General features: G+C 28.2%; 1 protein-coding gene across 2 annotated transcripts in view; it reads right to left on the reverse strand.

The window, feature by feature from the left end:
* LOC100197684 (serine/threonine-protein kinase VRK1) overlaps nt 1–27,072 on the reverse strand; it is a 43,384-nt gene that overhangs the window by 15,410 nt on the left and 902 nt on the right. For both annotated transcript variants that reach the window (XM_065805135.1, XM_065805136.1), the window contains exons 2-6: nt 25,008–25,069; nt 14,207–14,276; nt 13,863–14,059; nt 13,669–13,767; nt 2,679–2,811 (exon numbers count right to left, since the gene is read on the reverse strand). In XM_065805135.1, the coding sequence (XP_065661207.1) occupies nt 2,679–2,811; nt 13,669–13,767; nt 13,863–14,059; nt 14,207–14,276; nt 25,008–25,069 (561 nt within the window). The remainder of the gene's footprint in view (nt 1–2,678; nt 2,812–13,668; nt 13,768–13,862; nt 14,060–14,206; nt 14,277–25,007; nt 25,070–27,072) is intronic.

Genomic DNA, 27,072 nt, shown 5'->3' on the forward strand with positions numbered 1-27,072 from the left:
GGATTTATTTTGTTTTTTTACATTTTTAATATAAATGCAAAAAAGTAAATAATACTTTACATAACTGAGTTAGTTGAAAATAATAGTTAAAAAACCTTTAAACTAAAGTTAAAAAAAACTTTATATAAAAGCTATTTACCCAATCAAAGTGTCAAACTGATTTATTCAAAGTTCAATTTTAAAGTTCAAAGTTCAAGTTTAATTACAATTTAACACTCTCTTTTTAATTTTTGCAGGGAAAATTGTGTTTTAAATTGTGTTATAAAGAAGAAGGGCTGTTACAAGCATACGCTTTCTGTTTCTATTTATAGTATCTATTATTTTGATATTTTGAAATAAATGGATTAGAGCTCCAGCCAAAGACCCTGCCAAAGCCAAGTCCAGCCAAAGACCCTGCAAAAGCTGATGTTGAGTGTAAAATGTAAAGTGCATGCATTCTTATGTACACAACTTCACAAACTTACTTAAGTGAAATTTAAGTATAATAATATGTGTACTTTTGAAATATATGTAACATTCAATATCAAAATACAATAGTTGAATAAATATCCTTTAAAATATTCGCACATAATTTTTCTGGTACATGTCTTTTATTTTTAAGGGTATTTAAATAAATTTACAAATATTTAGAAATACAATTTCTAAGATGCAATTAATAATTCATCAATATTTAACACAAAATCATTTATTTTATTTTTGATTTAAAACAGCATTTGAAATCCAACATTACAACAAAAACATTACAAAGATTTGGATCTTGATAACGAAAGGTTTTTTTGAGTTTACCAAGTGTGCAATTTACCTGTCGCAATTTCTATCTGGAACTACTCTTTTAAGTCATCTTATATCATGATTGCAAGGTCTTTTTCACTTTTAGCAATCTAAAGTGTTTGAATAATCCTCTTTTTAAATGCGTTGTACTTCAGTAATTAGAACACTTTTTTGAAAAAACATATAATTTGTACATTTGACAATATTTTTACTTTTATGTAAATTTGACAATCTTTTTTACATTTTATATATGGCAACAGAACAGGAACAAGGACAGAAACCATTTTTTTTAATAAGCTGATTTTTAAAATAGTTTGTTAAAGGCAAAGTTAAATATTAAAATCTTTGGAAACGGTTGAAATAAGATGATTGAATTTTTGGGATAATAATAATTTATTAAAAATATAAGGTTGTGTAAAAATTGAGACTTAATGTTGAATTTCCTAAAAATATTGAATGGAATTGCATGGAATCACGTGGAATTGCTCTGTATATATGTTTCTATCAGAACTTTGTTTGACAATTTTCCACTTTCATTTACTATTATTATTATTACCGCTATTATTATCGCTATTATTATTGTTATCATTATTGTTATTAGTATTGCTATTATTTTTATTAGTATTATTATTAATTCATTTTTATTTTCAATTTCATCAAGTCATTTATTTAGAAATTTTAAACTAAATAAATTAAAAAAAAATTTTTATAACATTTTATAATACTTTTAAAAAGTTTTATAACTTGAATTACAAAAATTTTATATAACACATTAAGATATTATTACCTTTAGATACTCTTACATTTAGATTTTACATTAAAATATTATATAAAGATATTATTATATTAATATATTATATAAGTTTTCACATAATATACTAATATAATAATATCTTTATTTACTATCATTTTAACTAGAATTTTGTCTTAAGAAGACTAGTTGTGTCAATTAAATGCATCAAATAAAAATCTAATCTCAAGATTATGGAGTAATTATTATTTTTTTAAAACTTTTTTTTACTATTAAATTTCTTGTTTTACTCTAAAAATCCTAGAAAATATTATAAAAACAGTTAACACTTCATTATTGGAATTAAAATGAGTATTATTGAAAATAAATCGATATTGGAACTAAAATAAATTATAACTTTTATTTTGAACGGTTAAAAGTTTTTATAGTAAATAATAATAATATAATACACAAGTGGTACTATTTTTTAATTGCCATTGGGTCATAATTGGTAGCCATCAGATCATTTTTTAATTGCCATCGGATAATAATTAGTAGCAGAAGGTAGTTTCGTCATACAAAAGGATGGTGAAAGGAAAATAAAATTGAAATTCAATTCATTAAATGAAAGATTAATTCACTCTTCAAATGAAGTATTAGCATTAAAAAAAAAGAAACTGATTTTAAAGTCTTTGTTTGAGCAAACTAAGCATCAAATTCTTATGCTTTTTGAGAAAACCTTATGTAAAAATGAGTTATGTGAATTAAGTAACTGGCTAACAAAGGCACATCAAGAAATAAAAATCATCATAAAGAGAGATAATGGTTAAGTTTTCAAATAAATATAAACTTCTGAACTCAAAAGAGACTGTCGATAAACTCAATGACAAAATTAAAACAGTAACTAAAAAATATACAAAAGAATGTGAATGGGTGGAAACAAAAACAACATGTTTCTAACACGAAATGAATTTTGAAAGTATGGTGCATGGTGTAAATTTTGAAAGTATGGTGTATGGCGTATAATCTTTGAAAAATCTAAACTAATATTACTGTGATTATTTGAAAATCCATTTTAAAAAATATATAAATTTTTTTTTTTCGGAAATAAATTTCATAAATCTTAATTATAAATATTATAACATAATAAATTTAACTTTTAATCCTTTAAACTTACCACAACCTCGGTGAGCATCTCGACTTGTGTATTCAATTGTACCATCATGCTTTCGTTTAGGATCTTCTTTATACGTAACATGTTTGCCATCGGGAGCATACCTGTAAGCCAGTCCATAGTCCAACAAATAAACCTAAATAGAGAAAAAAATAAAAACATTACAATGCTTATATAATTTATATTGTGTATATATAAATATAATTTTTTCATATCTCCCCCTCTCCTTCCCTATCTCTCTCTATATATATTTTATATTTATATATATATTTTATATTTATATATATATTTTATATTTATATATATATTATATTTATATATATATTTTATATATATATATTATATATATATATATATATTTTATATATATATATATATATATATTTATTTAGAAACAAATGTAAACATTTGTTCCTTCTTGTCAGTTTTAAGTTATAAACAAAGTTTTATGTTATTTTTTATTTTTCTGGTTTTAATAGAAACTTTTGTAACTAAATGTATCCATTGTTAACTAAACTTTCGTAACTAAATGTATCCATTGTTAACTAAATCCATTGTTAACTAAACTTTTGTAACTAAATGTATCCATTGTTAGGTTTCCTTGAAAACAGTTTTTAAAAATAACATTTGATACATATTTAACATGTATTAAATGTTATGTACTAATATTATGTGAATCAAATGTTAAGTACTTATATCATGTGAATCATCATTTTTTTAATACTTGATTAAAATAGCTGAATCAAAGGAAAAAATTTTAAAAATTAAAATTTGATAATAAAAAAAATAAATGTATTTTTTTTATTATTAAATTTTAATTTTTAAATCATTGAAGTGATTAAAGCTCAAAACTTAATTAAACAATTGTGTATTTTTATTAAATGTTTGTATATTTTGGGATATAGTCTTAATTAGTATTTTTGTTTAATTATTTTTGTAGAAGGGAAAGTTATCATCTATTGTCCTCTTTCTGTATAAATTTATAAGTCAACTATTTTTCCCCTCGAGGATAAAAACAAAAAAAATCCTGCATTTGCTATCCAAAGTCTATGAATCCTCTATATGCTATTCAAATCCTGCATATGCTATTCAAAGTTGAAGGGAAAACAATTATGCAAATAAAATATTTAAGAGAGCAACAAACGATGCTCATTAAACTTTTTAAAAGTGTATAAAACCATGCTTGCTTCAAAAATTTGGGAGGAAGTAAAAAATAAGTTGTAATCTTGATTTTAAAGAAGAATTTTTGAAAAAAAGTCTTAGTGATGAAAGTTGTTTAATAGAATGGAATATTTAGCTTTGCAAATAATATTAATACCGAAATAATAGAATGGAATATTTAGCTTTGCAAAATAAAAGAATGGAATTACTATTTTTATAATGCACACACTAAAATATGAAAATGAGAAATAGACAATCAAGAATTGATTGTCTAATTCTCATTTTCATGAAACAGAGAATTTTAAATAGCAACCAAAGTATTATTAATAACAGCAGCTATTTAAAATTCTCTGATTTACCATTTGTAACATTATGCATATTGCATTTATAACTAATGTTCATTATAGAAATTTTTAAAACTCATTGTTGTGTGAGTAGGGGACTTTGTTATGCAAGTAGAGTTTGTTGTTGTGCAAGTAGAGGTTATTGTTGTGCAAATAGAGGTGTTGTTATTAGTAAACAATTGGAATTGAAATTTGACTTTTTGTCAAAGTTTAATAAAAAACAGCCAGGGCCGGGTTTGTGACCAGAGCTGTATAAGCTTTGATACATACTAATTTTTTCAATTCAAAATTTATGATAAATTTTATGTATATATATTCATGTATATTTATATAGAAACATCATCATGATTCATATGATGATGATGATCATTATCATCATTATCAAGTTTTAGCCTTCCTCTTTTAAGCTGTTTCTCTAATACAAACAAATCTTGAGCATCTTCTTTTCTTAACTAAAGCTTGTTCAAACCACATGTAATGCATTCTCTATAAGTTTTCTTACTCCTACCTCTACTATTTTCTCCTGAAGCTGCTACCTCTCTACATGCTGATACCCAAATTACTTCAGTCTTCTCTGTAAAACATTGTTTGATACATTTATTTTTCTAAACTTTGTCTCGTTAGAGTCATACCACACATCCATCATCTTCTTATTTGGCCAATACTACACTATATAAATACTAAAGTTTATATAAATATGTAAAGATATTGTATGCCATCATCTAAATTTAATAGCACACATGTTTATATTCATATATATTCATATCATGTTTGCATAAATATGCCTCATACTTAATTAACTGGATCCAAGCAGGTATTTAAGCTCTCATTTCTTTTTGTCGGTTTAGGCCAAGCTTTCCATTCCGGGTTTTTCACCTTCTTGTGCAGTTCCTATATTAAACAATATTCATTTTTAAAATCATTTTTACAAGAACATCTCTCTTGAAAACAAATGTCTTTTTATTATAAGAGTCAATGAAAAAATTCCAGTTAAACAGATGAGCTAATTATTAGACAAATACTTCGGTTTCTATGTTTCTAAATGCTAAAGTCAATTCTCAATTAAACACTTATACAGCTTGTGGTTCACACAACATTTCCATCACAGTCTTACAAAAGTGATCTCCAGAACTCTCTTCAATTCTCACCAAACTACCAATAAGTGCCAAAGTGGATCCAATTAACCAGAATTTGACTTAACCAGAGATTTTTATTAGAAATCAATTAGGAGATTTTATTTTAAACATCTTTGCTTCCAACAAGGCTGCAAGCAACCACTAATTAAAGTTGGAAGTTACTGGAAGAGAAAAGTGAAGATTGTAGAGCAAGATAACGATTGATGGACAACTTAAAGGATTGCAAATTATATGAATCAGGAAACCAAGATGAAGGAAGCGAATTCCAAAGAACTGATGTTCAAGAAAAAAAACTAGACGAATAAGAATTTTGGAGCACTTAGAAACAGCCACAGAAAAAGGATGAGACTTAATTGAATGACAAGTAACACGAGAATGAATTTTAGTAGATGGCACAAGAGACGCTAGCTCTTTAGAGCAGTGCCCATTATAGTATTTATAGAAAAGAGAAAGAAAAGCAACATTACAACAATGTGATAATGGTTGGAGGTTAGCTGCAAAAGCAGGTCCAACTATGTTTACAATGCATTTTTGCACCTTGTCTATAAGAGAAAGGGCATCATTACAAGATCTGCCCCAAATATGGCAACAGTATTCCATACAAGGCCAGATTTGAGATTTATAGAGATAACGAATAGAATCCAGAGTAAAAAAGTGTCGAGCTCAATAAAGAGATGCAACCTTAGCAGATGCTGATTTTGCTATAGATTTGATATACGTTTCCGGGAAAGATCAGAAGTAAGACTCAATCCTAGAAGACTAAGGGTAGATGACTCATCAAGTACATTACTGTTCATAAATATAGGATATATAGATCTAAATTATTGCGATAACGATTGGCTGAAAAAAATTGAGTTTTATCTGAATTAAAGTTCACCAGCCACTGTGAAGCCCATGCTGTAGCAGAAGTGAGATCCTTTTCAAGCTCAAATGCCCCCTCCAAGCAATCAGAGAGTGTTGGCTTCTTATCATGACAAGAATAAATGGTAGTATCATCAGCAAACAATGCCACCTTAGATGTGAGAATATCTGGAAGATCGTTAATGTAAATTAAAGAGTATAGGGCCAAGGATTGAACCTTGAGAAACCCTTGAAGTTACAGGATATGAAGAAGAGTGCTGTCCATCAAGGACAACTTTTATACAATGTAAAGGAAGGATTCAATAATCTTAAAGATGTTACCAGATACACCGTAAGAAGAAAGCTTATGGAGAAGACCAGCATGCCAAACTTTATCAAAAGCTTTAGAAATGTCAAGAGCAATAGTCTTAACCTCTCCACCTTTATCTAATGCATGATAAAACCTATCGGTTATTACTGTTAGCAAATCAGCTGTAGAACGAAAAGATCAAAATCTATATTGATGATCAGAAAGTAAGTTATTAGATTCAAGATGAGAGATTAAGTATTTGTTAATTAGAGATTCAAAAACCTTGCTTATGATAGGAAGAAGACTAATGGGACAGTAGCTTTTTCCAAAATTTTTGAAAATTAGGATAACAGATGCCGCTTTCCAGCAGGCTGGAAAACAAGACTCTGATAAGCACTTGCTAAATGTTTTGAAAGTTTAGACTGCAGCTCCGGAGAACACTTCAAGACTATAACAGGTATGTTGTCCAGACCACAAGCTGTAGAAGAGTCTTACCAGGAAATCACTTTAGATACAGAAGCTGGAGTGATACAAATGTCAAGAAATGGATCAACCTGTTTGATGGCTATATCAGGTAAAATGCAACTAGTGGAATCAAGAGATGATATTGATAAAAAGTTCTTAGCAAATAATTCAGCTTTGTCTTTGGGTGAGGTAACAAAATCTGAACCATACAAGAGAGCCGGAATAACAGATTTGCCCTTATTATTGATACTATTAAAGATTCTCCAGAAGGCATGAGAGCATAATTTTTGTGATGAAATACAAGATTTCATGACCTGAGGATAGCAGGCTTTGGCGTTAGACAAAACCTTTTTACAATGGTTTCCAGCAGTAATAAACAGATGTCTGTTTTCTGGAGAATTGTTTTGCTGATAGATATGGAAGTAATGGTTTCAATTGCAGCATAATGTAAGGAAAACCATGGAGAAGAGTTAGGCTTGACCTGGAATCATTGAGAGGGAATAAAAGATTCCATGCCAGCCTAAATCCACGAAGTTATGCAAGAAGCACATTTGTCAGCAGGAAGACGAAAATTTTTTACCCAAGGGCCATCATGAAGAAAATCATGAAAAGAGTCCCAGTCAGCATTAAGGTAGTTGTAAGAGGTGATAGAGGGATGCAGATGATGAAAAAGAATGCAATAATAGTTTTAGAGAGATCAAACCATGATCAGAAGCACCTAAGGGTGAATGTGGAGAAAATAAGCACTAACTAGGTTCAGAAATAAGACATAAGTTGAGTAGAGAAGGTAAATGATTCGGGTTGTTTAGAAAGAAAGTTGGAAAGTTGACTATTTGAGTTAGAGATTGTGTCATTCAGTGTGATAAGTGTTAAAGTCACCAACAACAACAATATTGGCTGATGGATAAAGTGAGATCAAAAAAAGTGCAGTCTTGAGATGAAGGAGAGTGATATAGAGCAAAGAGAAAGACGATAGAGTGAAGTGGTGCTAAACGAAAGCAAATAAAAGAATTGTCTGTGGATTTAAACCTAGTTTACCAACAAATGAGTGAATTTTTACGAATGTAAATGCCAAGGTCAAGCATGTGACTATTGGAGTCTTTACAAATTAAAGAAAGATAACCAACAAGATGAGATAGCTGAACTCAAATTAGTCTCACAAAAAGCAAGTACGTCTGGTGAACTTTGCAAGAGATAAGACTCACCAGAAGAAAAGTTACTTTGAAGGCCACAAATATTAGTGAAAAGTTACTTTAAAGGCCACAAATAGATTTAGAGAACTTGGTGATGATGATGGTTTTTTGTGTTCTATAGTTTTTGGTACTTTATTCATTTTTAAATTTGTTAAAGAACTTGACTTAAGGCATAGACAGTACTCAGTACTCTATCTAATAGCCCAAGCGATTGCCTCATTACTATTAATAAACCCTAAGCCATAACAAAAGGCTTAAATGTGGCCTTGACAATGCACACCAAAAGTACGAACAGGGACACCATCCATGCGCAACATGGCACTCTTAATACTTTGATATTTTTCAGCTGTTGATGGAATCAGCCTCACTGAGAGCTACCACAGAGTTCGGGAAACCTGACTACCAGCCGGCCTCAGAACCATAAAACTGAGTTTTAGAGCTGTACCCTCATTAGGAGATAATAGAATGAGTTGCCTAGTCATAAAAACAAAGACACAAGCAAAACTCATGCATTGAATCAAGAAGATCCAGCATTCAACATCCTGAACTGGAAACAATGTATTAAAAATACATCTGTGCCAGCCTAATAAATGGAGAAGGGGCGCGAGGATGGTCAACAGATAGAATCTGTTTAACTCTTAAGTAATTCTATTAGTAATCAAGAGACTAAATGAAACAGCTCAAGATAACAAAAGTTTGAGTTAATCGGTATTCAACTCACAACATTATTGACATTCCTATATTGACGAATTACAACCCTCTAACTCTCAGACAATGTCCGAAAGCACATTATAAATGTAGTAGGAAATGCTTTATCTGACAAATTTAAGATTTTTAGAGAGTTATAACTGCAAAAATCACAGAAGAAAACTTCGACCTGTTTGTATTAATATTTTTTTTAATTACATAAATAGATATTTTTAAGCTAGATATATTTAGAGAATGTTTTTTTTTTTCAATTTGTTTTTGCAACTTTGTTGTTGTGCCACATTTTATTTGTTCTATATGTATTTGTAAATATAACAACAACAACAACAACAACAACAACAAATAAAGATAATGAATAAATTTAAAAAAAATATATTTAACACACATGTATTTAGTACACATGTATACATTTAACACACATGTAAGGGAAGATAACAAAAACCAAACTCACTCATATATAAAGTATTATAATTTTTTCCGAACCACTGCAATCAACCCCTGCTAAATCTTATCAATTTGTCGCAAATGGATTTGTAAAAAGTCTTATTTTTAGCTGGGGCCCCGATCGCTTACTAATTGTTGTGCAAGTATAAGGCTTTTGTTGTGCAAGTAGAGGTCTTTGTTGTGCAAATAAACATAGATCATCCAGGTCATATTTTAAAAATCCAGAAAATTGTTAGGGTAAATCTTCTGGAAAAAGTCTGTAATATACTTTCCTTTATTTTCCTCCTAATTTTGCTTTTTTGCTGAGTTGTTTCCAAATTTTTTTTCAAACTTTTCTTAATTTTTCTATGATTGATGAGTGAAAAAGCTTAAAAAAGAAATATATTACAAAAAAATATTCCTAAACTTGTAGGTATGAAAAATGTTTTGGATATCCGGAACAACTAAAAGTTGAGAAAAATATCTAGAATTCCGGAAATATTGGGAAAAAGATAATCCCTGAGTAGAGGTCATTGTTGTGCAAGTAGAGGTTGTTGTTGTACTGAATTGACAATTCACACAAAAAACAAATGTTTCAGAATTACCTGATAAGATAGTGTCTGAATGAAAAACATTAGTTTAAAATGAGTTTTTATCTAACAAAGAAAATCAATGATGGCTTTTTAAAAAAAATAATTGTCGGTGATGGGTCAACAATTGTGCCCAAGAAACTTAAAAAATCTAACAGAATTTAATACTTGTCAATAACATGCTCTCAATTTAAAATATAAAAATTTATAATCAAGGCTGTAGAATTGCAATAGTAAATCTTGAAACCAAACTTCATCACATCATTAACAGTATTAGTTACTTGTCTTAAAATTAAGGTGGTCTGCAAAACATAAAGAAAAGTTCGAGTTAAAAGAATCTATGCTCAACTGGTCTGGTTTCATCCATTGGGTATAGGTATTTAGCCAGCAAAAGTTTAGGATGATTAGACAACATTCACAGGTCAACATTACTTGTCTAGCATCTGCGCTTGGAATTTCTGTTTGTGTTATAAAGTAACATGTTAGAATTCTACATACTTTACTAGTGTGTAGAATTTTAACACGAGCAGGCTTGGTCGGGAAGCGGGACCAATTGCTCTCAATTACTGACCACGGAAATAATATTCAGTTCCAATTAATTATCAAACATAAGTTAGAATGCAAAATTATTGATAGAAAAGTGGCTACTTTAGTTTTGCCTTTAAGTTCTTTTCAAGTATTCTTTTTATATATGTATTATTTATGGACTGACCCATTGCTCAAATATGAACTATCTAAATGTTGCTTTTTCAATAATCTCTAATAAAATTTCCACTGAGTTTGGATTGAGCACATTACATGCATAGATTAGATACTTTGAATACTGCCTTCATTTAAGTTATAGAATTGAATAAGGAACGTGGCAAGTTAGAGGAGAAGATGCTAAAGAAATTGTTATATAAAAAAAAAGATTATTGTTCAATAAAAGATGAAAGATCACTTAGGTTTAATTGTAGTTGTACTAAAAAGCAGTGGTTCAGGTACAACAAATGATGGAAACACAACACAAAAATATTCAGAAACTATAAGAAATACTTGGCTTAGATAAAAATCTCATGAAACATTTCTACATATTTCTTTGTGTTTTATCGTGCAAACATCAAATTAACGCTGAAGAACTTGAAAATATACCAAAGAAACAGCAGAATTCTACATTTCTCTGTATCTATGGTTCCCAATGCCTCAAATTGCACATAAAATATTCAAGAAAAGTCACAAATGAAGATGTTATGTGAAGATTATTGTGCAGTTCAGATCCAGTTATTAGCTCTTTAAGAAAGAGTTCGAGGTGCATTCAAAACTTTAGCTTAATGAAGATTGTATTAAACTTTCATTGTAGCTTTTTTTTAATTTTAAGTTTTGTATATTTTTACTCTGATTTTGATAAAATATCTAATAAATGTTTCTTTGTTAATATAAAGGGACCACTAAACAAAGATTTTAATTAATGCTTCAAATCTGGGAAAAACTGTTTCTAAAAATAACCAACAGTTATGTTTAAAATCACTAATGCCCTATACACCCTTTTCTATTAGAGTGTTTAGGGTGCCTGCATCATCAAATATTAAAAAAAAACTTTTTTTTAAAAAAAAGATCTTCATCTTCCTTTTCAGATTGAAATTTTTATCACTGATAAAAATTTCAATCTGAAAACTTTAAAAAATAAAGGAGTTATAATTTTTTGTTTGTTTAATACTGATCTTGGCCCACTGTGCAATGAAAAGAAAAAGGCAAAAAAAAAGATAAAAAACAAAAAGCATTAATAAAACAGAAGACAGCAACAAAAAATCTAAACATTAATACTGCAGTTAACATTTAATGTTTTCCTTTAATGACATTTCCTCCTAATGTCATTTAGTATTTTAGTCAGTATTTCTATTTATGTGTATATATTTCACTATATTTATTTGTATATTTTCTCTTAAAAAATAATAAGTAATAGGAAAAATAAAAGAATTCTGTATACATATGTATATTTTTAAGAATTCTGTTTATTATTATTATTTTGTTAACTTTCATATTTTATTTATAAAAGCTCAAAAAAAAAATTAAAATTTAAAAATATTTAAAATTTTATTTATATTCTTCATATCTTCTAATCTTCAGATTTTTTTTTAATCTGCAAACCTTGAGCCAGTCAATTCAATGCCTATCTGGCTGAAGAAAATTCTAAAAAGTTGCAATGATTATGCCATTCATTGCGATGATGTCATTCTACCAAACACATTTGTTGTGCAGCTCAGAAGATTAACTTGCTAACTCGTAAAGATACCCATAAATTATTATATATATACATATCCAGGCCGATTTTGATACCGGTATACCGGAATGGGCCCTTAAATTTCTGCCCAAACTCAATTTAAAATAATTTTATATCAGCATCTAAAAAATTAAAATAAAATAATTCTTTATTACTTATTGTCTTGCTGTTTTGTGATAAAATTTGTTATGTTAATTATTATGATAATTATGATGATAAAATTTGTTATGTTATTAACGTCGCTTAGAAAAATCAACATTTGAAAAATGACTTTTAAAACACATCATAAACACAATGTATTTTAAGTCAATAAGAATGCTTAATTCGAATTCATGTGGATAAAATATGGAATATGTTACAATTGGATTATAATGTAAAACGCACATTTTGATTGGATTAAATTATGAAACGCTTAGCATTTTATATTTTTAAATAAAAACAATAACATTTTTAAAATACTCTAATGTGAGTTTCTCCTCCGCTTACATTTTCATAACTATAATTTACAATGCAATTAAACTATATGAGCTTTAAACTTTTTCATTTCAAATAACAGTAAAGTTGCATTAAAAATATTTTAAATAATAAAATAAATAAACATAATAATATTATAATAATTACATCGAAAAACTTGATATGAAAAGTAAGAGAAGAAAAAGAAAAAAAAGTTATTAACTTTTGAATGAATTAATTAAAATTTTAAATGAATTTACCTTGTTATGCAATAAATACGCTATGTAATAAATCTTTTTAATCTATATAAAAGAAACATAATATTGTTATAGTTAAATGTTATAGTCATCGCTTGTTTAAGAAATGTTGAAAAATGATGTTGTAAATTGAAATGTTATAGTTATTGCTTGTTTATTGTTAACGCTTCTCTCCCGAGTACCCGCAAAGAGTACTCATGGGAGATCCCATGAGTACTCAAATTTCAAACTTCAAACTCATTAACTGCACTATTCAAACAATTTTAGCAACAATAGCTGTCAATGAACCAATATGTTGTACAGCATCTGATAAACTGTTCCAGGATCAAATATTAAAGAACATGCAACAGGAAAATAAGGAAAAAAAAGAGTTTCAGCATCAATCAAAGAAAAGATGTTACAAAATCTACATTAACCAGCATTGGCAGACTTCCCTTGGCATGTAAAGTTGACAAGTAAATCTGAATAACTAAAAGAATCCACTGACAGAAAAGACTAAGGGAAGTCTTAAATATTTAAAAATCTAATGTGTGGCAAAGGACATCTGATCTAGTCGTTAAGAAGTTTTATGAAGTGACTGCACACATGCTAGTTGTAAACAATATAGCTGAAGGAGGAATGAGTCTTAATTAGAAATGCAATGACACTGACAAAGAACAAGAAAAAGTTTATTTTTTAACTTAATAACAAAAACAAAAATAATCTCGTGGACAATTAAAATCTGTTATTTTGTTTTTACAGACCCTACTATTTTTTATGGGCCAACCTAATTTTTACAGACCACCTTAAATTTAACCTATACTTTTGAAACCATGCCTTCGAAAAAGTAAAATTCATAATCAACTTTAAATACTTGTTTTTCTGTCGATTTTTTCCAACCAAGCATTAAATTTGAAGATTTGATATCGGCATGAACATACTCTTTGCTGTGGATATATTCTAATGCCTCTATCTAAACAAATTAAATACTTTAAAAACAATGGAAATATAAATATTAAATTTTCTTTATAGCTCTAATTTAAAAAAAACATGTAGTAAATATATTACAATTCGAAGTGCTAGAGAACAAACGGTCTTTTCAGGAAATTTCATATTACATTGTTTAAAAACTTTTTCTATGTCTGTTCCAAATCGTTCCATAACTAAAAACCTATATTTTATACTGCCATCATCAAAAGAACCAGTTGCAATATAGCGTGGGATTCCCACAAACATTTTCTTTTTAGATTTTAGCCATTCATCAACTGTAATGAAAAATAAAATTTAGGTTTAATTTTAAAAAATATCAAAAAATTCAATTAAATTAACTAAAAAATATTAATAAAGTTTGAAAACCACAAATTAAAAAAAAAATGCAAAAAATAAAAATGAGGAAAATAGAAAATATTTACTGTACTCGGCTTTAGCAACGCGCTGATAAAAAGCAATTTCTCCATACAGTGGTCCATTTGCATGAGGTTCCTAAATAATGTATTTTTCAAAGCTAATCATTTTAATAAGTTTCAATTTTGTTAATATTTAAATATAATCTTTAAATACAGTAACTATAATTTATTATATAATTTATTATTTAAAATTTTTGAGGATCTTCACAAACATTCTTCTTTCATATTTAATTACTCTATAGTAGTGACCCAAAAATGATGGGTCATTATTGTAGAGGAGACTATTAAAGCTTTTTTTTTTTTTACAGAAAAAACTAATTAGGGTTTGATCTTACAACTTCTTGTATTAAAGACAAACAACCCAAAAATGTATATCTACCTACATATCTACCTACGTATATACCTACGTATAGAGATATTTGCCAACTTATTTTGCTTACTTTTACCAAACCAATTTTTTGGAAAAAGATGTTGAATTTAATTTTGTTTTTATTGTTTGTAAAATCTGTAATAATTAGTAATAACAGTAGCAGGGTTCATGGCAGTTTTAGAAATCCATTTTCCCTAAGTTTTCCCTGATTTTCACCCAATTTCAAGTACTTTTTACCTGAGCTTGGGTGGTGAAAAGTATAAAATTTTCCTTGTTAATGTTGAAGGATATAATACTTTCACAACTGAATCTATGTTCCCTTAATATTTTTATCAGAATTGTAATTTCAATATTATATGGCTGAAGATTATTTGATAGCATATGATCTTTAACTAAACATCTTGCAGTTATTGATTTTTCATTCAGAATTTGTTCGAGTATTGCGGCATTTACACTAAAACCTCTCAACCTCTCAAATGAAGCTTGTCCATGACTCAGTGTCAAAAGTAATTTGACAGTTGATGCCAACTCGTTATATTTTTCTAAATTGCACTTTTTAAAATAGAAGCCGTCTACATTACCTCTTATACTTATTGTTTTAATAAAACCTTGATTCTCTAAAGAAATTGGTAAATTGATTTATAGCTTTATCAGAAAAGACTGGTGAAAGATACTTTAAGCTAATCAATTGGTTCAATAAAGATTTGTACTTCTTTTCAGCTTTTTTTGGAGTCATTGTTAACAATGCATTAAGGCTAAAAACCTGAGAATTGCGTACAATGATAGACCCTAATGGAGTTCACTCTATGAAAATTTCAAATAATCGTACATACACATTAGTGCAAACTTTTTTGAAACTTTGAATATCAATAATTGTTATTATATCTTTCTTTCATAAAGAAGCTAATCTTGTTTCAGCTGCAAAGTAGATTATCTTTTTTATGAAAGTCAACTTCTGGTATAGACCAATTATCAATAACTTCGTGTTTCACAAACAAACTCAATATGGTCTGCAACAGTCTTTTTAAGTTACTATACAGGAATTGAATCATTGGCTTGTCAGTTTGGTATGCCAATAAATATGGCTCTAATATGCTGGCAACAAAGCTGAAAACTTAAAACTTTAAAAGAATAAATTCGTCTTTAACAGCTTTTTTGACAATTAAAAAGCTTTTTGATTTGGGTTGCTTTGAAGATGGTAACTTTTCCAAAACTCAATTAACTTGCATATATTAGGCCAGATTTCAATGCCACGATCTGCAACAGATTTGCTTTCAACCCACCTTGCACAAAAGAAAAGAGGGTATTTTTTTGCATTTGTGACTGTTCATAATCTTGACGCCTAGCCGGGCTGTCATGAAGAATTTGCTAACACCCTTTCAGAGTTTCTTTATTATTCCATGTGGTTGATTCAGAAAGGCACCATGAATTACATGCAAGGAGCAACTTCCAATATTTATAAGCTGTGGCATCTCGTTGTTCTTCTGTGCTTATTTAGATCTTTCCAATTTGTAAAGGGTCAATCTATGCGAACTTGAAACATTTTACTTGAATCAAATCTTGATAAATTTTTGTTAAAATGTTTGAAGGTCAGAAGTTTTTGTTGAAATGTTGAAGGTCAGAAGCTGTAGAATGAACCAAGAAAAGCTGATGTCCAATATCGTACTTTGACCTTGTCATTGATATCCCAATATCGAACGAGTAGGTCCATCTGACATGCTTGGGTTATGTCGTTTAAACTCTCATCAAAAGAATAGGATGTAACAATCTGATTTTTTGATTTCTTCTTATAAGAGTGTATTGAAGTATAACAACAGTCCATGATTAACAATGTATAATACTTTTGAGGAACTCATGGTGAAATCTTCTGCTACTTTGCTGTCAGCAAACTTTCTAAAAATCTTTTAAGCAACACTTTTAAAAATCCTTTTAAAAGTGTTGCTTAAATTTACACATGAATAATTAGAGTAGCAGCACATTGATTTCACAGCAGATTTCAATGCCCATATGATCTCAGCATTAGTTGATAAGGATGATTTAATTGAGGAATCAATATTTGTTTGTTTTTTGGTGGAAAATGTCGTATTTTTTTCTTCAAATCTAAGTGGCTCAGCTTGCAACTCTTTTCCATTAACAAAGAAACAGCTAACAGGCTTTGCAGCAGATTGATGCTTTTTACCTAAAATAAGATAATTAAAAGATTAAACATTTAGGTTTCAAAAATGTCTAACATTTTAATTTTATCTTTTTTTGTCACAGTCAGTTTAACTTGCAAAACTTGAAATAGTAGTGTGAAAACAATAGCAGCAACAACAAGGTCGATTAAAATCTATTAAAAACTGAGATTGTAATATAAAATCAAGAACTAATCAAACATTATTTCTTTTTAATTTTCACTCTCACATTGAAAAAGTTTATATAAATACCTACATCATGACTTTTAACAGCCTGAATACCCATATAAAACAATTCAAACAATTTTTTACATCTTTTGCAATGAGCTTTAGTTTTTGCATGAGCGTGGAACTAACTAATACGGTACATCATACTTTTAAAATTTTTGATTTTCAATTCGGCAGATAATTTTTATGGTGCCGCTATATGTAAATATTAACTTCCAAAAAAAAAATTGAAAAAAAATTATTTTTACCTAGGCAGGATTGCAGTTTTTGAAAAGGTAAAACTGTTCATTTATGCATAAATGCAAGAAGGGTCAAAATTTTTAAATTATTGAAATATGAAACTATTTAGATTTTTTTATATATATATTACCATATGTTGTGAAACGTGAATAATTTTTTTTGCTAAAAAAAAAAATTTTCGTGAGGAAAAGGGCCTTTTAAGATTGAAAAAAAAAAGTTAAAATATATTAAATGATAAATTTTTTAAATAATTAGGACTTTCATTGGAATTTTTTCATTAGAAATTTTCAGACTTTATTTTTTTGAATGACATCTTTATAGTTCAGCTTAACAACATTGTTTAGCTTAACAACATTAAAAACAAAACAATGTTAAGTTATAATATAGTCATAATGTTTTTGTTTACATTTTTGTTAAAAACTAAAATTTTTTTTTGATTTTAGCTCGAGCAAAGTTTTTCTGTTTTTTATTCGCTCTCACAAACCCGTCTCTTTCTTCAAAACCACAAACGGAAAGTACTGCTTCTGTAACTTCTTTTACTGCCCTTTCACAAGATTGGGTGTAAAGAGGAAAGTACGGAGCTTCAAAACGAGTGACCAGATATATGTCAAGATCGTATGTAGAAATTTGGCATGTAAACACTGGTTCTGATATTTTTTCCGTCTCCCAATCTATTAGCTCTTTGATTGACAAAGCTTCTGTATTGAGAAAAACCTTTTTTTGTGACCTTACAGCTGTGTAAGGTCACAAACTCCAAACTGCGATGTTTTCCTTATATCTTTAACTGTTTTAATGGCAAACTTCCTCAATCCTTCATCTGAGCTTGACAAAAGCGTTAAAATAAGAGATTCTGAGTGGGCAAAACTGTGGGTCTTTTACTTTGATTTCATACCACATGTGGAAATATCCCTAAGCTACCTTTTTAACGATTAAATGAAACTTTCGAAGAACATCACCAGTAAAAGTGTGATCACTCATATAGAAGAAAATGAAAGTTTCTGCTGTGGTAAGCTATCTGCTGTGGTAAGCCATCTGCTGTGGCAAATATTTCCAAATTTTGCTTTAGAAAGATTTATGTCCATCTTGCCAGTGGACAAACATTGTACCAACTTATAACAGAGAGCTGCATCTGTTGACATTGTTTTGAAAACTTTTTCAGGAACTTCAATTAAAGGTTCCAGCTGTTCTATAGGTTCAAACATTTCAAATCTTTTTATGCTATTGACTTTAGATAAAGCTTTTCCAATAGGGCCAGTAAAACCATCCTTTGAATTAGTTGGGCCATCCAGTTCAACAATTATGTGCCTCAATGGTAATTCATTACAATGGAGCATACAAATAGACCAGAATAATTTTCTCCCTACTAATTGTTCCAGATTTGACAGCAAACCTCCATCTTTTCCTGAACCTGTCATGGAGTTTGAAGAATCTCCACCTACGACTTCTAAGGACTTATGGATTGCCCTTGGAAGCATCCAATTGTAAAGAGCAAATGCGGCTTCTTTGGCTGGTTTGCTTGGTGGTATAGCTTTAGGTGGTGTGTAATGAGTAAGGTATCTTCCATCAGGCTCACAGTTATATGTTCTTCTTTTATAGTCCTCATGTGAAATTTATTTGTTAGAGGATTCTGTTCCAAAACTAAAGTTGGTCCTTCCTTCCATCAATAAACAAACCTCTAACAGTTTCTTCGTCAGTTAACTTTTCTTCAGACATTATTACTCCCTCCATTATTGCTTCCCTTGCTCTTCTTACTTTCATAGGATCAACAGCTAAATAAGACATATCAGGCATCAAATACTTCGCTTCAATAAGGTCTATAAGAAAAGATGTAACAATAGCTGATGTTGCTGCTGGTAAAATATCATATCTTATTGAAACTTCTGCAGTATGACTAAATGACTTATAGTTTTTTTTCCAAATCTTGTTTTGAAGCGGATCTTCTGAAATCTTTTCTTTTTTTAAATCTGAATTATCCTCAATTAAACATTCAACAACGTTGTCATTTTCTATCTTGTTTTTTTTTCCATTTCTAATTTATTCTCTACTCCAGACTTCCTCTTCATTTTTTTCTCCTCTCGCGAAATCTGTCTGGCGGTCTCTTTAATGTCATTAAAACCCATCTAGTATTTTGAAATAGATCCTTTTTTTCTCCTTTGGGCATTAAGCCATGGAAGTTCAACCTTGGGAGTTTTTTTCTCTTTCACACAAGTACACTTAATGTGTACTTGATCAACGCAAGAATAATTTTTCAAACAGAACTCGTTACATAGCATAATTTCACACTTGCAACATGTTATATCTAGCAATTGATCTAGTTTTGATTCCCAAGAAGAAAAGTGTGTCTTAGAAGCTTTCTTATGTGCTATATCTTCGATCTTGTTCTAGAAAAATTCAATTTTCTCCATTAAAGTTTTCTTTCCAATAATCACTGGAGGTTTAAAAAGAGCATTTTCTTTCATCCACTGCTGAAGAACAATATCAGCTAGTAGTCGAGAAAGGTCTCTTACTGAAATATTCCTTCTAAAAACAAAAATATTAAACATAATGCTAAATGTATAATTTGTTTTATAAATTTTGAGTTTCTTGATTATTACCTGTTAACATCTTCTCGGAGTAAAGCTTCTTGGATAAGCAGACCTTTTCTCAAAATATCTCCTACAGTTGGCACTTCTGACAGAATAAGATCCTTACATCCGCCGAAATAAGTTGATAACTTTGTTTCCATAGAGAGTCTTGTGTTTTTTGAAGTAGTCATAGTTAATTTAATATCTTTATTAGAATTTCATTTACATGATTGCAAATAAAAAAACGAACTCTTTTTATATAGTTTTTAAACCACAATGAATTCATAAAGACATAATTACAAAGTCGTAATAGTCAGAAACAACTTACACTTCAACCCCCAAGTAAAATAACAACATCATACGATACACTTTCAATTATAGTCATTTTGTCTGAACTATAAAGACGTCATTCAAAAAAATAAAGTCTGAAAATTTCTAATGAAAAAATTCCAATGAAAGTCTTAATTATTTAAAAAACTTATCATTTATTATATTTTAACTTTTTTTTTCAATCTTAAAAGGCCCTTTTCCTCACGAAAATTTATTTTTTTTAGAAAAAAAAATTATTCACGTTTCACAACATATGGTAATATATATATAAAAAAATCTAAATAGTTTCATATTTCAATAATTTAAAAATTTTGACCCTCCTTGCATTTATGCATAAATGAACAATTTTACCTTTTCGAAAACTGCAATCCTGCCTAGGTAAAAATAATTATCAAAAAATAAAATAAAAATAAAAATATTTAATATTTACATATAGTGGCACCATAAAAATTATATGCTGAATTAAAAATCAAAAATTTTAAAAGTATGGTGTACCCTACTAACCAATCTTTGTAAATATGGTGTTGTAACCAATCTTCTTGAAAAATTGTCTTTTCTGAAGTCATATCTTATATTACTATACTTAATTAAATATTTATCTAAAGATATGGTTACTATATATTATAAAAGTTATAAACCACTGTAGTGAGCAACTTTCAATAAAAATAAAAACTCAAAATTTGTATATTGCAAAATAACTTCAATTTATATATAATACTAAAAAACATTCCCTGAGTTTTCCCTAATTTTAAAGATTTTGAAAAAAGTTCCCTGAATTTTCCTGGTATTCTCTGATTTTTCAGAATTTAAAAACTTTTCCCTGGTTTCCCAGGTTTTCCCTAAGTGCCCTGAACCCTGCAACAGTTCACATCACATGACATTGTTACTGCTTCTGATTGGTGTTTATATGATTATTTTAAAGCATTGAGGGTAATATGCTATTTTTTATTATGTAACTTATTGTTAGTGATGTTGCCCTCTTATATATTGTATCAAAATATATATAAATTGATTATTCAGTCTGGTACTTTAACAAATGCTAACACAACGGTACTGCTGCTTTAATTTTGCTATAATAGTCACGGTAATGATTTCTGGTTGGTTATTTTTTATATTTAAAGAAAAAAAATTAACTACTCTGCCCAAATCAAAACCCATAATTGATGTATGCGCCTCATCTGCGCCCATCCCTATTTCAGTCAATTTATGTAAATATTAAATAGCAATGTACTTTCAATAACCAACAATATTAATTAAAAAACATAAAACAAAGTTTAAAACATAAATTTTCAAACAAAGGTTTCAAACCTTTGCTTACCCTGTTCACCCTGGTAACATACTGGAGTGTTACTGCAAGGCTACACATACAACAAGGGCATTTAAGTAATTTCTAAATTTATATAACTAAAACTTTTTAAATTGATCAACCATATTTCCTGACATAACTTTAAATGAACCAATCATATTATACTACCATGACTTTAAGATGAAAATTAAAGCATTGATACCATTGCGCTAGCCACAACATTTAAAGAATTACACTATAATTAAAAAAAAAAAAGAAAAAAGTATAATAAGAAAAGGAGCATTCAGTGTGGTAAGTGCATTCAGTATTATTGAAGGAAACTTATTTACTTTGGAACTAAAATGGATTTCTTAATAGTAAAAGAATAATATTTAATGTGCCAACACTAAATATCATTCTTTTACTAATGTGCAAAGTGTGCAAAAAAAAAAAAAAGATCCCTAAGTGCTAAGACAAGTTGTGTTCATATCTTAAATAAACCTTAAAAAAAAAGTGTACAAAATTATTATATTTTAATATTTATTATATTTATTTACAAAATTATTTTAATTTTTCAGCTCTCCTTTTTGTTAAATATAAAAAAACTTTTAAAACTTTTAACTTGCTAAATTCAAAAAAAAAAAGAAAAAGTTAAACATTTTTAAAAGTGAAATTGAATTTTAAAATAATAAAATTTTTAAAATAATTTTTATCAATATACAAATAATAAATACTCAGCAAGTTTGATCAAATCAAGATAATTGTCATCTCTTAATATTATTGTCATTTATTGAAACTAATTATTAATAAATAGATTATTTTAATAGGAAAAAAAAAACATAAAATAAGATACAGAATATAATAAGGTGACTAACATCCTCACGGTGTAGAACATCTAAACTTTAACTAGCTGACGAACTGCACTCTCCTACGTAAAAAGAATGATGTTGAACTTACGTATAATATTCTAGAAAATATTTGTATAAAAATTATAAAATAATGACGTAATGCTTTAAAAGTCTTATGTTTTATTTTCAAAACAAAACTAATATAAGTGCTATGTAAATTTAATACAAAAAAGAAAGACATTTTTCAAAACTTTCCAGCAATTTGTTAAAAACCGATCGCTCTAATAAAATCTAGAAAACAAAAACATTTAGTTAGAAAAAAGTTTGTTTGAAAAGTTAATTGTTTATAAAAAATTTAGAAAAGCGATAAATTACTTTTTAAATTTTGTTAAAACTAGTCAGTGATGTCATAAACTTGAAGGGTTTATAAACTGTAAACTATGTAGAATTGTAAAAGTGCGAATTGTTTATTATTATCCGTAAGGATAAATTGTTTAAAAAGATATACAGTAAATGCATGCATTAATCAAACCAGAAATTTTAAAAATATTAAAAAAGAAAAGTAGAGCAACATACCTAAAATTAAGTTTAGAAATGGAAGTAAAATGGCGCACAAAAAAGTTGTCATGGTTTTTGGTAATATCTTGATAAATAATTTGTTTTAGTAAGTTTTAATTAATTCAAAACATATTCTCTGACATTTGTTTATGAAATAAACACAACTTATCTCACCACATTGGGATCCCTTAAAAAAGTTGTAAATTTTATAAGGAAAACATCAAGATGGAAGAAAATTCCAAAACATTAATGTATAAGCAAAAAAATCTAGATAAATGAAAACTACAAAAATGAAGAAACAGCTACTATAAAATAATGCAACTTAGCTAAACAAATCATGTGTTATTCAATATTTGGTTAATTGAGCCGGAGATAATAGCTCACTTGAGCAGCAAACATGATAGTTGATAGTTTGATAGATGATAGTTTTATAGAAAAAAAAGATACAACAAAGATAAGAGAAAAGCTCAGGCTTGATAGCTAAAGCAGATCTAACTAACATTCTAAGCAATAAATACCATCATTAATATGCTTTTATTTTAAAGTAGCATAAATAAATGTATAAAGTTTTCAAAGAGTTGCTATACACTAGCAACTATACACTACTATACAGTATACTACTATACACTAGCAATACTTCTATACAATAGCAAGGCAATATAATTGGGCAAAAAAATAAAGGCAACAATTATTTATAACATGATTTACCAATATAATTTTTGCTCTCTGAGATATAATGTCAAATAAAATTTATTTGCAGTTATAGAAATATAACTAAAAAAAAAAAAAAGTAAAATTAATGGAAAAAAAACAATTAAAATTATTTAGGAGTATTTTATAAATTAAACTTATACAATACAACTGCAAAATTTTGCTATGCAGTGTTATTTCATTCATAAAATAATTAGTTCTGATTCATTCTATTAAACAGAACATTAGTTCTTAATTGTGAAGAAATAAATTCTTCTCTCAGAAAAAAAAATTTCACAGAAAAAAAAAGCAAAAATAAATTTTCTGTTTATTTTTAGTACTTTTTATAAAATATAAGGAAAATATTTCCTTGAATAAATTTTTTTCCGTTATTTTTAATCTTTGTTTTTAACTTATTATGAGGTGAATAATTAAAGACAATTAGCAAAACTATTTAATAATAATAATACTAGACAATATTTAACAATAGGCAATACTAGTAAAATGGTATAACAGATGAAAATTTATACAAATAATGATCAAATATAAATTTTAAATTTAATTTTAGAGTTAAAAAGAAGAAAAATAGTAATTAAAAAAAAATAATAATAAAAAATAAAGCTTAGGTCAGGGCATGATGGCTCTAAAAAGCCTATGCGAGACTTTATTAAAAAAGCCATGGGTAGTTCCATGTCAATTGACTCAGGCCATGGCACCACACATCTCAGATTTTCTTGATTTTTATATAGTTGAGAATACTTAGTAAAATAAGAATTCCTTGAAATTTTAGTTTCAAGCTCCAGAAAGATTCTGAAATATGACCACTTTACTTTTCGGGGATATTGATTAGTCACATAACTTTAAAAATATTTGATCTTTTTACTTAAAAATTTGTAACAGGCTTTTTCCAGGGGTAACAAATCTTATAAATAAATTAAATCTTATAAATAGCCCTTAAAAATTTATTAACTTAAAGTTATCTTTGTTAAAAAGGGAAAAAAATGGCCCCAGTGCCCCAGCCCCATGGACCCTCTAGTCGTCTGCCCTGGAAACAATTTTAACACACATTCATTAGGACTACACAAATGCTGAAAGTTTTAGGGCCCCAGTTTGTCTGGAAGTTAGTGAAAAATCTTTTAAAAGTATCTGCTACAAAAAAGTGGGACATATGCCCTAGGCACCACTCTGGTGTCTCGGGCCCTGGATACAATTTTAACATGCATGGTTATCGGCACTACAGAAATGCCAAAAGTTTCAGAGCTCTGCTAGTATGGAAATTAGTGAAAAATCAATCACAGTGCCACAACACCATAAAATGTAAGCATAATTCTTATCATACTCTCCAAAAGTCTTACATTTAATTAAGTATGAATAAAACATTTAAGTATGAATAGAAAACTATCTGTATTACGTCAAAACGAATGCGATTTTTGAAATCAGTGGCAAAAAATACATAATTAAACATTGAAAAATCTAATGGGCAAAAGCTTGTTACATTGTGCAATATAACACATACTTACTACTTTGATTACATATTCAGAATTGCTAGCAAGCGAGACATTTTTAGAAGTTAATTGAGCACCTAAAAGCAAAAAAAGTTAACAAAAATTTTTTCTACCTAATAACACACTTTAAAAATATAAATTTTAGAGACATTAAAACAGTTTCGGCGAACACTTTTATGTTTAATGGCTAGACACACACAAACACATATAATAAAAATATATGTGTGTTTGTGTGTGTGTGTGTGTGTGTGTGTGTGTGTGTGTGTGTGTGTGTGTGTGTGTGTGTAAATCAAAGATGAGCAGTTATTTCAATTGACTAACATAGAATTGATGGTCACTTGTTTTTATTGGACAGTCATTTTTATTTTTATCTTGGTAATAGTATTTATGACTGAATTTTATATATATACATAAATAACTTAATGCTTCAAAAGTAACAAATTCATATTCCTTTTAAAACAATAACTTTAAACAAAATAAATGCTTTTTTTAAAATGGAAACATTCAACATTCAAATTACCATCTAAGATAGTTTAAAATTACTCATGCACAGGTGAGTAATTTTTTAAACGCACACATTTAAAATTACTCTCTCACACACAGATTTCCATTAAATCAAAAAAGGAAGTTTGGTACCATCCAAGTAATTTAATTTTTTTAAATACCAAAACAATTTTTGTAAAATATTTAAAAAATTTAAACTGAATACATAGTACTAAAAGAAATTCTTTTGTGAAATGTAAATGTAATAATTAAACATATACATAAAAATTTTAACTAAAAATGTATTTTCAAATGCTTCGCCTGATTCCTTAATTAATAATAATAATTAAAAAAAAGTGCAAACACACAATTGACAGTTCTAAATTTATTTAAAATATATTTATTCATATTAAAAATAAATTTATTCATTGCAATGACTTCACAAATGGCAAGAAAAACTACGAGAAAAATAAACGAAAAGATATAAATGATATAAAAAATATGATAAGATAAAATATAAAAATAATAATGAAATTATACAAATCTCCTGTAAATAAATTAAACGAATGTAAAAAGAGAGCTATAAACATCATTATTTATGGAGTGTCAGAACACGATAAAGTTTCTTTAGATGATAAAATTAGGAAAAACTGATATTCAAATTGTAAATTGTGTAGCCTAAAACAAGATTTTTTCAAAAAAACATAGTTGATCCTTTAAAATGGGGGATACTTGATCCTAGAATCAAGTATCCCATGTTTGAAAAGAAATATGTTGAACCGCACTTCATTATCAAAAAATAAAACTTGAAGAACTTGCTCATGAGCAAGTTCTTTAAAAGTTTTCATCAAGTTTGCTTTATGTTTTATGAATAAGAAGATAGCTTAGGAAATTGAGAAGAAAAAAAGGAAAAAGCTTCAAAAACTTAGAACACCATCAACTCATTAATGATGTATATCCTAAGCCTGACAATTACGCTTTAGTTAAGATTCCTATCAAAAAAACAGTTAATTTTTGTTTGAAAAGTTTTGTGTCTTAAACAAAACACATTGAAAGTTAAACACTTGAGGAGGTTGGGAGCAGTGGGAAGCTGTTTCACTTTTCCAAAACTAGAGGACATTGGCAAAGTGAACTGGGCTGACATATAAAAGCTGCTGCAGCCATCCGCCAACAGAACTAAGACAGCAGGCATTATAAAATTTAGACAGATTTGACGCTAATGTTTTATGAAAAAAAAATTTTTTTTGGTTCAATTTATTTCTACATTTAACTTTATTATTTAATAAAGTAGACAGTTCAGTTTTTATAATTGATTTAATTACTTATGTTAATTTCATTAACAATTTATTTATGGCGAATCAAGGTTTTCACTTGTAGAAATTAAGTATCCCATTTAGACAGGAATATTTGATCCCTGCAATCTTTTACCTTCCTCCCATCTTAGTACACCCTTTATCAGGAGTCCAAATAAATTTTTAGCATATTTAAACACCAATCTTTCCATACTAAGTTATTGGCATTTAGATAATACAAAAAGTTATAATATTTTGTGGAAATTTTCTTTTTTTAACCACAGTTTTATCAACAAATCATATAT

This window comes from Hydra vulgaris, chromosome 09 (assembly GCF_038396675.1).
Source record: "Hydra vulgaris chromosome 09, alternate assembly HydraT2T_AEP".
Taxonomy (NCBI): domain Eukaryota; kingdom Metazoa; phylum Cnidaria; class Hydrozoa; order Anthoathecata; family Hydridae; genus Hydra; species Hydra vulgaris.